The sequence below is a fragment of the Microcaecilia unicolor genome, chromosome 5 (genome assembly GCF_901765095.1).
Source record: "Microcaecilia unicolor chromosome 5, aMicUni1.1, whole genome shotgun sequence".
Classification (NCBI taxonomy): Eukaryota; Metazoa; Chordata; class Amphibia; order Gymnophiona; family Siphonopidae; genus Microcaecilia; species Microcaecilia unicolor.
Window position 1 is genome coordinate 176,399,790 of NC_044035.1, and position 12,254 is coordinate 176,412,043.

The 12,254-nt window shown below is 47.5% G+C and overlaps 1 protein-coding gene across 1 annotated transcript in view; it reads right to left on the bottom strand.

Annotated features, from left to right (window-relative positions):
• Positions 1–12,254, bottom strand: part of LOC115470428 (splicing factor 3B subunit 3) — a 210,377-nt gene that overhangs the window by 25,690 nt on the left and 172,433 nt on the right. The window contains exon 15 of the mRNA XM_030203606.1: positions 6,925–7,068. Coding sequence (XP_030059466.1) covers positions 6,925–7,068 — 144 coding nt within the window. The remainder of the gene's footprint in view (positions 1–6,924; positions 7,069–12,254) is intronic.

Sequence of the window (12,254 nt, forward strand, 5' to 3'; positions counted from 1 at the left end):
TTGGCTCGAGATGCGAAGAGATCTACCAAGGGGGTGCCCCACACCTGGAAGATCTGTCGCACTACACGGGAATTGAGCGACCACTCGTGAGGTTGCATAATCCTGCTCAACCTGTCGGCCAGACTGTTGTTTACGCCTGCCAGATATGTGGCTTGGCGCACCATGCCGTGACGGCGAGCCCAGAGCCACATGCTGACGGCTTCCTGACACAGGGGGCGAGATCCGGTGCCCCCCCTGCTTGTTGACGTAGTACATGGCAACCTGGTTGTCTGTCTGAATTTGGATAATTTGGTGGGACAGCCGATCTCTGAAAGCCTTCAGAGCGTTCCAGATCGCTCGCAACTCCAGAAGATTGATCTGCAGATCGCGTTCCTGGAGGGACCAGCTTCCTTGGGTGTGAAGCCCATCGACATGAGCTCCCCATCCCAGGAGAGACGCATCCGTGGTCAGCACTTTTTGTGGCTGAGGAATTTGGAACGGACGTCCCAGAGTCAAATTGGACCAAATCGTCCACCAATACAGGGATTTGAGAAAACTTGTGGACAGGTGGATCACGTCTTCTAGATCCCCAGCAGCCTGAAACCACTGGGAAGCTAGGGTCCATTGAGCAGATCTCATGTGAAGGCGGGCCATGGGAGTCACATGAACTGTGGAGGCCATGTGGCCCAGCAATCTCAACATCTGCCGAGCTGTGATCTGCTGTGACGCTCGCATCCGCGAGACGAGGGACAACAAGTTGTTGGCTCTCGCCTCCGGGAGAAAGGCGCGAGCCGTACGAGAATCCAGCAGAGCTCCTATGAATTCGAGTTTCTGCACTGGGAGAAGATGGGACTTTGGATAACTTATCACAAACCCCAGTAGCTCCAGGAGGCGAATAGTCATCTGCATGGACTGCAGGGCTCCTGCTTCGGATGTGTTCTTCACCAGCCAATCGTCGAGATATGGGAACACGTGCACCCCCAGCCTGCGAAGTGCCGGTACTACTACAGCCAAGCACTTTGTGAACACCCTGGGCGCAGAGGCGAGCCCAAAGGGTAGCACACAGTACTGGAAGTGACGTGTGCCCAGCTGAAATCGCAGATACTGCCTGTGAGCTGGCAGTATCGGGATGTGTGTGTAGGCATCCTTCAAGTCCAGAGAGCATAGCCAATCGTTTTCCTGAATCATGGGAAGAAGAGTGCCCAGGGAAAGCATCCTGAACTTTTCTTTGACAAGATATTTGTTCAGGGCCCTTAGGTCTAGGATGGGACGCATCCCCCCTGTTTTCTTTTCCACAAGGAAGTACCTGGAATAGAATCCCAGCCCTTCCTGCCCGGATGGCATGGGCTCGACCGCATTGGCGCTGAGAAGGGCGGAGAGTTCCTCTGCAAGTACCTGCTTGTGCTGGAAGCTGTAAGACTGAGCTCCCGGTGGACAATTTGGAGGTTTTGAGGCCAAATTGAGGGTGTATCCTTGCCGGACTATTTGAAGAACCCACCGGAGGTTATGAGAGGCCACCTTTGGTGAAAAGCTTTCAACCTCCCTCCGACTGGCAGGTCGCCCGGCACTGACACTTGGATGTCGGCTATGCTCTGCTGGAGCCAGTCAAAAGCTCGTCCCTTGCTTTTGCTGGGGAGCCGAGGGGCCTTGCTGAGGCGCACGCTGCTGACGAGAGCGAGCGCGCTGGGGCTTAGCCTGGGCCGCAGGCTGTCGAGAAGGAGGATTGTACCTACGCTTACCAGAAGAGTAGGGAACAGTCTTCCTTCCCCCGAAAAATCTTCTACCTGTAGAGGTAGAGGCTGAAGGCTGCCGGCGGGAGAACTTGTCGAATGCAGTGTCCCGCTGGTGGAGCTGCTCTACCACCTGTTCGACTTTCTCTCCAAAAATATTATCCGCACGGCAAGGCGAGTCCGCAATCCGCTGCTGGATTCTATTCTCCAGGTCGGAGGCACGCAGCCATGAGAGCCTGCGCATCACCACACCTTGAGCAGCGGCCCTGGACGCAACATCAAAGGTGTCATACACCCCTCTGGCCAGGAATTTTCTGCACGCCTTCAGCTGCCTGACCACCTCCTGAAAAGGCTTGGCTTGCTCAGGGGGGAGCGCATCAACCAAGCCCGCCAACTGCCGCACATTGTTCCGCATGTGTATGCTCGTGTAGAGCTGGTAGGACTGAATTTTGGCCACGAGCATAGAGGAATGGTAGGCCTTCCTCCCAAAGGAGTCTAAGGTTCTAGAGTCCTTGCCCGGGGGCGCCGAAGCATGCTCTCTAGAACTCTTAGCCTTCTTTAGGGCCAGATCCACAACTCCAGAGTCATGAGGCAACTGAGTGCGCATCAGCTCTGGGTCCCCATGGATCCGGTACTGGGACTCGATCTTCTTGGGAATGTGGGGATTAGTTAGAGGCTTGGTCCAGTTCGCCAGCAATGTCTTTTTTAGGGCATGGGTACAGTGGACGCTTCCTTAGGTGGAGAAGGATAGTCCAGGAGCTCAAACATTTCAGCCCTGGGCTCGTCCTCCACAACCACCGGGAAGGGGATGGCCGTAGACATCTCCCGGACAAAGGAAGCAAAAGACAGACTCTCTGGAGGAGAAAGCTGTCTCTCAGGAGAGGGAGTGGGATCGGAAGGAAGACCTTCAGACTCCTCGTCAGAGAAATATCTGGGGTCTTCTTCCTCTTCCCACGAGGCCTCACCCTCGGTGTCAGACACAAGTTCACGGACCTGTGTCCGCAACCTCGCCCGACTCGACTCTGTGGAGCCACGTCCACGATGGGGGCGTCGAGAGGTAGACTCCCTCGCCCGCATCGGTGAAGCTCCCTCCGCCGACGTAGACGGGGAGCCTTCCTGGGAGGCGACGGCAACCGGTACCGCATGCGGCACCGACGCCGGAGACCTCACCTCGGGCGATGGACCAACCGGCGCCACGCTCGATGGTACCGGTGGCGCAAGCACCGCCGGTACCGGAGGGGTAGGGCGCAACAGCTCTCCCAGAATCTCTGGGAGAACGGCCCGGAGGCTCTCGTTCAGAGCGGCTGCAGAGAAAGGCATGGATGTCGATGCAAGCGTCGACGTCAGAACCTGTTCCGGGCGTGGAGGCTGTTCCGGGCTGTCCAGAGCGGAGCGCATCGACACCTCCTGGACAGAGGGTGAGCGGTCCTCTCGGTGCCGATGCCTACTGGGTGCCGACTCCCTCGGCGACCCAGAGCTCTCGGTGCCGACACGGGAAGGAGACCGATGACGATGCTTCTTCGACTTCTTGGAACGAAGCATGTCACCGGAGCTTCCCGGCACCGACGAGGAGGACGTAGAATCCAGCCGTCGCTTCCTCGGGGCCGAGGCCGAAGGAGGTCGGTCTCGGGGGGGCTGTACCGCAGGAGCCCTCAGGGTAGGGGGAGACCCACCAGAAGGCTCACCGCCACCAGCAGGGGAATGGACAGCCCTCACCTGCACTCCAGACGAAGCACCACCGTCCGACGACATCAGCCGACGAGGTCCCGGTACCACCGACGTCGATGCAGCTGTCCGATGTCTCAGCGCCGATGCAGAGGGCCGATGCCTCGATGCACTGGCGGCCGAGGATGAAGTTCTGGACGCTGAAGACGTCGATGCACTCGATACCCCCGGTGCCGATGTCGACGAAGAGCCCGAGAACAAAACGTTCCACTGGGCCAATCTCGCTACCTGAGTCCGCTTTTGCAAAAGGGAACACAGACTACAGGCCTGCGGGCAGTGCCCAGCCCCCAAGCACTGAAGACACGACGCGTGCCTGTCAGTGAGCGAGATGACCCGGGCGCACTGGGTGCACTTCTTGAAGCCGCTGGGAGACTTCGATGTCATGGGCGGAAAAATCACGCCGGCGAGATCAAAAGTCGAAATGGCGGAAAAGGCACCCGAAAAACAAGGGGAAGAAAACTTCGACCCAAGGCCTAAAAGCGGCCTACCCCGACGACGAAAGAAAACTTACCGGGGCGAAAAAGCTGGAAATAGCGGGGGGAAAAGAGACCGAAGAGTCTCTTTCCACACACAGAATGGCTTTTTTTTTTGAAAGAACACGAAGAACGCGCGAGGTCGACTTTGCGGGGCACGACACGGCGAAAACACGATCGTACCGAGCGCGGACAAAATAAGACTGACGAACACGAGCCGGTTCGGGCGGGAAGACGGCCGCGCATGCGCGGTGCGCATGAGCGCGCGAGGACTAGCAAAGGCCTTTGCTAGTAAAGTGTTCCGATTGGAGGGGCTGCCGTGGACGTCACCCATCAGTGAGAACAAGCAGCCTGCTTGTCCTCGGAGAAATTTAGTTTAAAGCTCTCTTTAATACAGTCTGTTATGGAAGACACTTCATCCCTTCTTTGATAGATGGACACCATCTCTGCTTAGTAGCTCTTGGAAAATCATCCTATGTTCTAGAAACCAAAGCGCTCATGTTGGCACCATCCATGCAGCCACACGTTCAGCTCTAGGAAGTAACCTTCCCTCATTTGGCCTTTACCCTCAACAGCAAGGATAGATTGCCTGTGCACCTAACTGCTTCACCCTGATCCAGGGCCATGAAGTCACGTTTGATATGTTCAGTAGGATACCTAGCAGTATCATTTGTGCCAATTTGTGGATAGTGGTAAGTAGACTCGATGAGTCTCAGCAAACTTTATGCTACATCTTGAATCTTGGCACCAGGCAGAAAGCATACCTCCCTGGACATCATGTCTGGTTAGCAGATGGGTGCCTCTGGACCTCTCAGAAGAGAATCACCAACCCAGTAGCTCTGGGATTTTTTTTTAGCTTTGTTTCCTCCTGTTCCTGAGATATTTTCAGCTCTTCTACTTCCAGGGCTGCAAGCTGGTTCTTCAGTTCAACCGAAGATGGAATTGCACAACATCTCCTTTGAGGTCCAAAATGCCTCAAGTTACATTTCTGGTTGTCACAGATGCTTCTTAGTCTTGCCACTTCCTCCCTTAGTTATTGTACTTCTTGCATGAGGGATTCAATGTGCATACATGAAACCAAACATCTGTGGACTGTGTTAGCTGTATTAAAACACCTCAGTACACCTCTGGCTTTGCAACAAAACCCTGCCTACTAGACCAGGTGACTGTTTTAACAATAGATAAAGAAAAGGTGAGGGAGAGGGCATGAGGGCTAGTGCAAAATACTTTAAAAAGTTTGTTTTTTTTAAGTTACCAGTTATAAAAATACATCCCTGTTCCTGACCAGATCCAAAGGTCTCTGTTCTCACTTGGGATTTCAAGGCTCTGTTGTTTCCTGGTTTTCTTCTTACTTCTCCCATCGTACTTTTTGTGTATACTCTGGTGGATCCTCCTCCACTTCCACCCCACTATCAGTTGGTGTATCTCAGGAATCTGTCATGGGACCTCTTCTTTTCTCCATCTATACTTCCTCCCTTGGTACTCTGATCTCATCCCATGGTTTTCAGTATCACCTTTATGCTGATGACTCCCAGATCAGCAGGAATCCAGGCCCAAGTCTTAGACTGCCTGTCTGACATTGCTGCCTGGATGTCTCACCGCCATCTGAAACTAAACATGGTCAAGACTGATCTTCTTATCTTTCTCCCTAAACCCACCTTTCCTCTTCCCCAATTCTCTGTCTCTGTGGATAACACTCTCATCCTCCTTGTCTCATCAGCTCGTAACCTTGGGGTCTCTTCGACTCACCTCTCTCAACATATCCAACAGACTGCTAAAACCTGTCGTTTCTTTCTCTATATCACCAAAATTTGTCCTACTCTTATCACCTTTCAATTAGACTACTGCAACTTGCTTCTCACAGGTCTCCCACCAAGTCATCTCTCTCCCCTTCAATCTGTTCAAAATTCTGCTGAATGATTTACATTCAACCAGTGTCGCTATGCTCATATTAGCCGTCTCCACAAGTCACTTCATTGGCTCCCTAACCATTTCCGCATACTGTTCAAACTCCTCTTATTGACTTACAAGTGCATTCACTCTGCAGCTCCTCAGAACCTCTCTACTCTTATCTCTCCTTTCACTCTTCCCCGGGAATTCCATTCACTGGGTAAATCTCTCTTATCTGCACTCTTCTCCTCCACTGCTAACTCTAGACTTTTTAACTTGCTGCACCATATGCCTGGAATAGACTTCCTGAGCCGGTACGTCAAGCCCACCTTTTTGATGCTGCTTTTAACTCCTAACCCTTTTCAGTACCCATGTTTTATCATTACCGCCTTAGTAATTCCCTTATCCCTTATTTGTCCTTATTGTCTGTCCTAATTAGATTGTAAGCTCTGTCGAGCAGGGACTGTCCCTTCATGTTCAAGTGTACAGTGTTGCGTACGTCTAGTAGTGCTATAGAAATGGTAAGTAGTAGTAGTAATATATTCCAACTCATTAAGAATATGCTTCATAAAGAACCATTCTTGATTGTATGAGTTTCTGCAAATAGATTAAAATATCATTCTAACCTTGATTGGTGAGAAGTTCCCCAACACTGGTGCCACCAAAAAAAGAAAGCCTGGTTCATCATCTGCGGATATGACCCACATTCAGAAGGGATTGCTTTATGCATATACCCTCTTCAGAGCAACCAAAATGCCCTTACTAGTCCCTACCCAAACTACAGAGGAAAGGAGAGATGAAGAGAGCTGGGGAGAACGGGTCAGATTTAACAAGCCCAGCTGGCGTCCACCCCTTGGGATAGAAGAACTAGTAGTTAACCTAGCTCAGACAACCAACTTGCTGTCTGTTCTAAACAGGGGAGATCAATCCCAAGCCTGTAATCTAGTGGGATAAGGAATAGAATTTTCTGTTCCTGCCCTTCTCTTCTTTTGCTGTCCTGCCATCATATAAAAAACTACATGCTCATTTGGATGAATTATCAGGAAGCATGTGGAAAAAGGTTGACAGAAGACAAGTGAGAAAAGCACCAGAATGTTCTGGTGCTAGGATATGGGACCTGTTCTTACCTCATGTGAAGTGAAGGGAACCAGAATGCCAATGCCTCCTGACAAGGTCGTGTACACCAAGGACTCAGAGCCCCCTGGAATCAAAGTGGTTTTCTGTAAGGACAACACTGTTTCTCCCACGTGATAATTCATGATCACCTCTGCCTGCAGAACAAAAAAATGCAATTGCTATTTGTATCTTATATAAAGGTCTCCAAAAAGCAGGATATGGAGGAGGACCTAAGAACCTATTAGTTTACAGTTTGATTTGGTATAAATCCTTGCATCCAAACAAGACCTCCAAGCACTCTGGATATACATATATATATGCAATCTGAGCATCTGTTTAAGTGTTGGGAAAACCCAAACTGCTTTCCTAAGGTGACAAACAGGGAGAATGCTGCACTTTTGCCATATGACTTGGAAATGAAAGGCCAAGGCAGAAGAAAACTCATGATTTTGGGACAAGCTCTGCCAAAGACGCTATTAGGAGGAGTCTTTATTTGACTGCCTCTCCCCTTACCAAACCACAATTGCACAATATTACTTCAGATGACAAGAAGGTTATAACCCCATCCAAGGAATACGAAAGCCTAAATGCCTTGCTATAACCTTTCTAACCCCTACTAAATAATTCTGCATGCAATTCTCACATAATGACAATGACATTCCCACAGTACCACAACCCAATAACCTCATCTCATTTTAAATGTTAACACCGAGCATTAAAAAAACAAATTTGTTTTCAGATTTCAATTAAATTTATTTAAATCATTTTCAAGTTGCAGAAAAGGGGGAAATGGAAATACTTGTTAATTTCCTTCCCTTGAGCCCTGCCAAACCAGTCTAGATGATTGGGCTATGTTTCACTTCCAGCACAAAAAAGCCAGAGAAAAGCTCAGAGCTGACTTCGCTCCTCTTTTCAGAAGGCATGTACTGGCTTCAGCTCCTCAGTATCCTATATCAAAGCTAAGACTACTGAAGGCAATTCTCATGTTGTTGGGTTTCCACTTCACTCCCAAAGCCAAACCTGGTGCAGTCAAAATCAGCATTTATTTTAATTAATTTCTTATATACCACCTGTGAGCTCGAAAGCTATCAAAGCAGTGAACAACTCTCCTTCAACCCGACTCCTTTTCTTCCTTTTCTGAAATCACTGAAGAGGAAACTACACATTTTGTTTTCTCCTCCAAACTGATTACCTGTTCCTCTGATCCTATTTAATTGCTTAGTCAAAGTGTACTGACTATCTAAACTGTGCTGTACTGGTCTGTCTTCTATCCTAGGGGGGAAAACAAAACAAAACCCATCTTTCTTGTCTCTTCCTCTGTCCAGCCCCCTAGCTCTGATAGAGGGAAAGGAATTTCAAACTGTCTCTGGTCTATCACTTTGCTAACTCTTGATGAAGTTTCAAAATTTTGGCTCTGAAAGGTTTATTTTCCATTGCCAGGCCTAGATAGAGAGAGTAGCTTTAATCTTTAACTGGTCTAATTTGTAATTAGAGATTACATTAAAGAAACGGCAATATTTATTGGGATCCTGCACATTGGGATTAAAGAAACTGCAATATTTATTGGGATTATTTGGTAAAGGAGAAAAAGTTAAATTTCTAGGAAAACCTGGACCTTGTTTCACATTCTCTCAGTGCTCTCCCCTCCCAGAGAACATTTTAATTGTGGTATTTGGCTGAATCACTGTAGGTCTTATAGTCCTACCTACCCACATTTCACCCACTCCTAAGTTTTCTACTCATATTTAGACAACCAATCCTAGTACATCTCTACACACCATCTTCTCCAACCAATCAAAATTACTTTTATTCAGTGTAATAATTGTGGTGCTTTAGTTTCAAGGCACATCATCTGGCATCTTAGGCAAGAATTGGATGCAATTAAAGCAGCTTCCAACACTACACAGAATTTTACCTATTTACCATCCCTGCCTCAAACAATAAAACAACCCAGGAGCAGGTGGGTCAGAGTAGTCTCAGGCAGATTAAGACATGTGACATAGAAGCACCCGCCCTCACAACTGCTGCCCTTAAATAATTTTTTAACTGCACTAGAGCATTGTGAAGCACAAGAAAATAGAACTGAGATGGAACAAGAACCAATGAAGGTAGCTCAAGAGAAAAGACACTCCCAAAGCACAAATAAAACTCAAACCAGAAAACTGTTACTGCTAGGGGATTCAATTATCAGAGGCATTAACTTTGGAACACAGTTCAAGGGGGCCAGCAAAATAAAATGCCTTCCTGGTCCTCATAAGTACATAAGTAATGCCATACTAGGAAAAGACCAAGGGTCCATCGAGCCCAGCAGCCTGTCCACGACAGCGGCCAATCCAGGCCAAGGGCACCTGGCAAGCTTCCCAAATGTACAAACATTCTATACATGTTATTCCTGGAATTGTGGATTTTTCCCAAGTCCATTTAGTAGCGGTTAATGGACTTGTCCTTTAGGAAACCATCCAACCCCTTTTTAAACTCTGCTAAGCTAACCGTCTTCACCACATTCTCTGGCAACGAATTCCAGGAGTACCAGGCAAATACTGACTATAATCAGAGAAGAGTCTAAGAGTTCTTTATCCACATGGGCACAAAGGGTGGAACCAATAATATCCTGCTTATAGCACAGTTAAAACCTTTGGTACAGACTGTAGCTTTTTCTGAAGACTAGTGCTACCAAGAAGGTTTTAAGTACATTGAAGGATGGAAAAACAAAAGACTATATTGCAATGATGGGCTGCATCTCACTGTGGCAGGAAAAAGAATCCTTGGTGAGAGATTCAGACAATATGTGTTGAGGCATTTAATTAAACTAGAAGCTGGGGGTGGAAGTTGGAAGCAGGTCAATTCAGGTAGTCACCCCCAGCAGAAGAAAATCTTTGACAATCTTAGCAATTCACTTCTAAGCAATATCACAGTAGATAAAACTAAACAAACAAACAAACAAAAAAACTACACACAGAAGATGAGACTGCCACTGAAATGTAGCTGTAAAGTGATGACCACACATGCTCGCAGTCTAAGCAAAAAAGTTCATGATCTGTAAGCCCTGATGGTAGAGGCAGATTTAGATGCAGTCAATATCACGGAGGCATGGTTCAACGACTCCCATGAATGGGATGCAAACATACCGGGCTGTAATCTATTTAGGAAGGATAGAGATGGTAGAAAAAGTGTAAGAGTAGGTCTCTGTATGTCAGAAACAATATTAAAGCATCTGAAATGCAAGAGGTCCAAGGAAAGGAAGATGGAATATGGATTGCCTTTAAAAGAGAAGATGGAACCTCTATCCACATGGGTGCTGCCTACAGACCTCCGACACAATGGGCGCAGTTTGATAAGATCTGGTTGCAGATGTCCAAAAGTTGGGAAACAAAGGGGAAGTGCTGTTCCTATGTGATTTCAACTTGCCGGATGTGAACTGGAAAGTTTCATCTGCAGAATCAGAAAGAAGTAGGGACACAGTGGATGCCCTTCAAAGTGCTCTGCTCAGACAAATGGTGATGGATCCCACATGGAAAGGAGAGACTCTGGATCTGGTGCTCACGAATGGGGAAAGTGTGTCTAATGTCAAAGTAGGTGCCCAACTGGGCAGTAGTGATCATAAAACTGCTTGGTTTGATAACAGCTAGAGCGGAGGGCAGCCACTCAAAACCCAAAGTCCTGGATTTCAAATATACTGACTTCAACAAAATGGGGGTGTACTTGAAGAGACAGCTGATGGGAAGACATAGAAGTGAAAACAAATTGGTACAGGCTGAAAGGAGCTATTAAAATGGTTACTGATATTTACGTAAGGAGAGTAAATAAAAGCAAGAAGAAAAGGAAACTTAAATGGTTCTCCAAACAAGTGGCTGAGAAAATAAAGTCAAAAGAGGTGGCTTTCATGAAATACAGGAAAACGTAAGAAGAGGAACACAGAAAAGTATACCAGGAGAAACTGAAAGAAGCCAAGAGGGAGATATGTCTAGCGAAACAAAAGGAAGAAGAACAAATGGCTAGAAATGCAAGGAAGGGAGACAAACTTTTTTCAGGTGTATTAGTGAAAGAAGAAAGGTTAGAAATGGAATGATGAGATTGAAAGATGTTGTGGACGGTTATGTGAAGAACAAAGAAAAAAAAAAAAGGGGAACGTGCTAAACAAGTACTTTTCTTCTGTGTTCGCGGAAGAAAATCCTGGAAAAGGGCCACGATCCATCCCAGATTATTGAGGGAGCTTAGACAGATTCTGGTGGGTCCTCTTAAAGATTTGCTTAATAAACCCTTGGAGAAGGGAGGTTCCGGGGATAGGAGAACAGCAGGTGTGGCCCCTCTTCACAAAATGGTGACAAACTACAGACCAGTAAGCCTCACTTCGATTATTGGAAAAGTAATGGAAGCGCTGCTCAAGGAAAGGATAGTGAATTTCCTGGAATCCAATGAGTTATAAGATCCGAGGCAACATGGTTAAATCATGTCAAACTAATTTGATTGAATTCTTTGACTAGGTGACCAGAGAACTGGATCGAGGAAGTGCACTAGAGTAATCTACTTGGATTTCAGCAAAGCCTTTCATACGGTCCCTCATAGAAGGCTCTTGAATTAACCTGAAAGCTGGAATTAGGACCAAAAGTGGTGAATCTGGATTAGAAACTGGTTGACGGACAGATGCCAGAGGGTGGTGGTCACTCGAAGGAAGTAAGGTGAGTATCGGAGTGCCTCAGTGATTGGTGCTGGGTCCAATTCTGATCAATATATTTGTGAGTGACATTGCTGAAGTATTATAAGGTAAGGTATGCCTTTCTGCAGATGATACCAAAATTTATAACAGAGTGAATACCCCAGAGGGAGTGGAAAACATGAAAAGGGATCTGCAAAAAATAGAAGAATTGTCTAATGTTTGGCAATTAAAAGTTAATGCAGAAAAGTGCAAAGGGATACATTTGGGGAGTAGAACCACAAGGGAGCTGTAAGTCCTAGGAGGTGAGAGGCTGATATGCACAGACAGGGAGAAGGACCTTGGGGTGATGGTGTCCGAGGACCTTAGAGAGGAAAAAACAGTGTGACAAAGCGGTGGCCATAGCCTGAAGGATGCTAGGTTGCATCGAGAGAGGAGTAACCAGCAGAAGAAAGGAGGTGTTGATGCCCCTGTATAAGCCACTTAGTGAGGCCCCACCTGGAGTACAGTGTTCAGTTTTGGAGGCCTGTTTCTGGTCAGATCCAAAGGTCTCTAGTCTATCCTCATCCTTCTTGATTTATCTGCTGCTTTTGACAGTGTTGATCACCACCTACTCCATGATACGCTGTCCTCGCTTGGATTGCAGGGCTCTGTTTTCTTGGTTTTCTTCTTATCTCTCCCAACGCA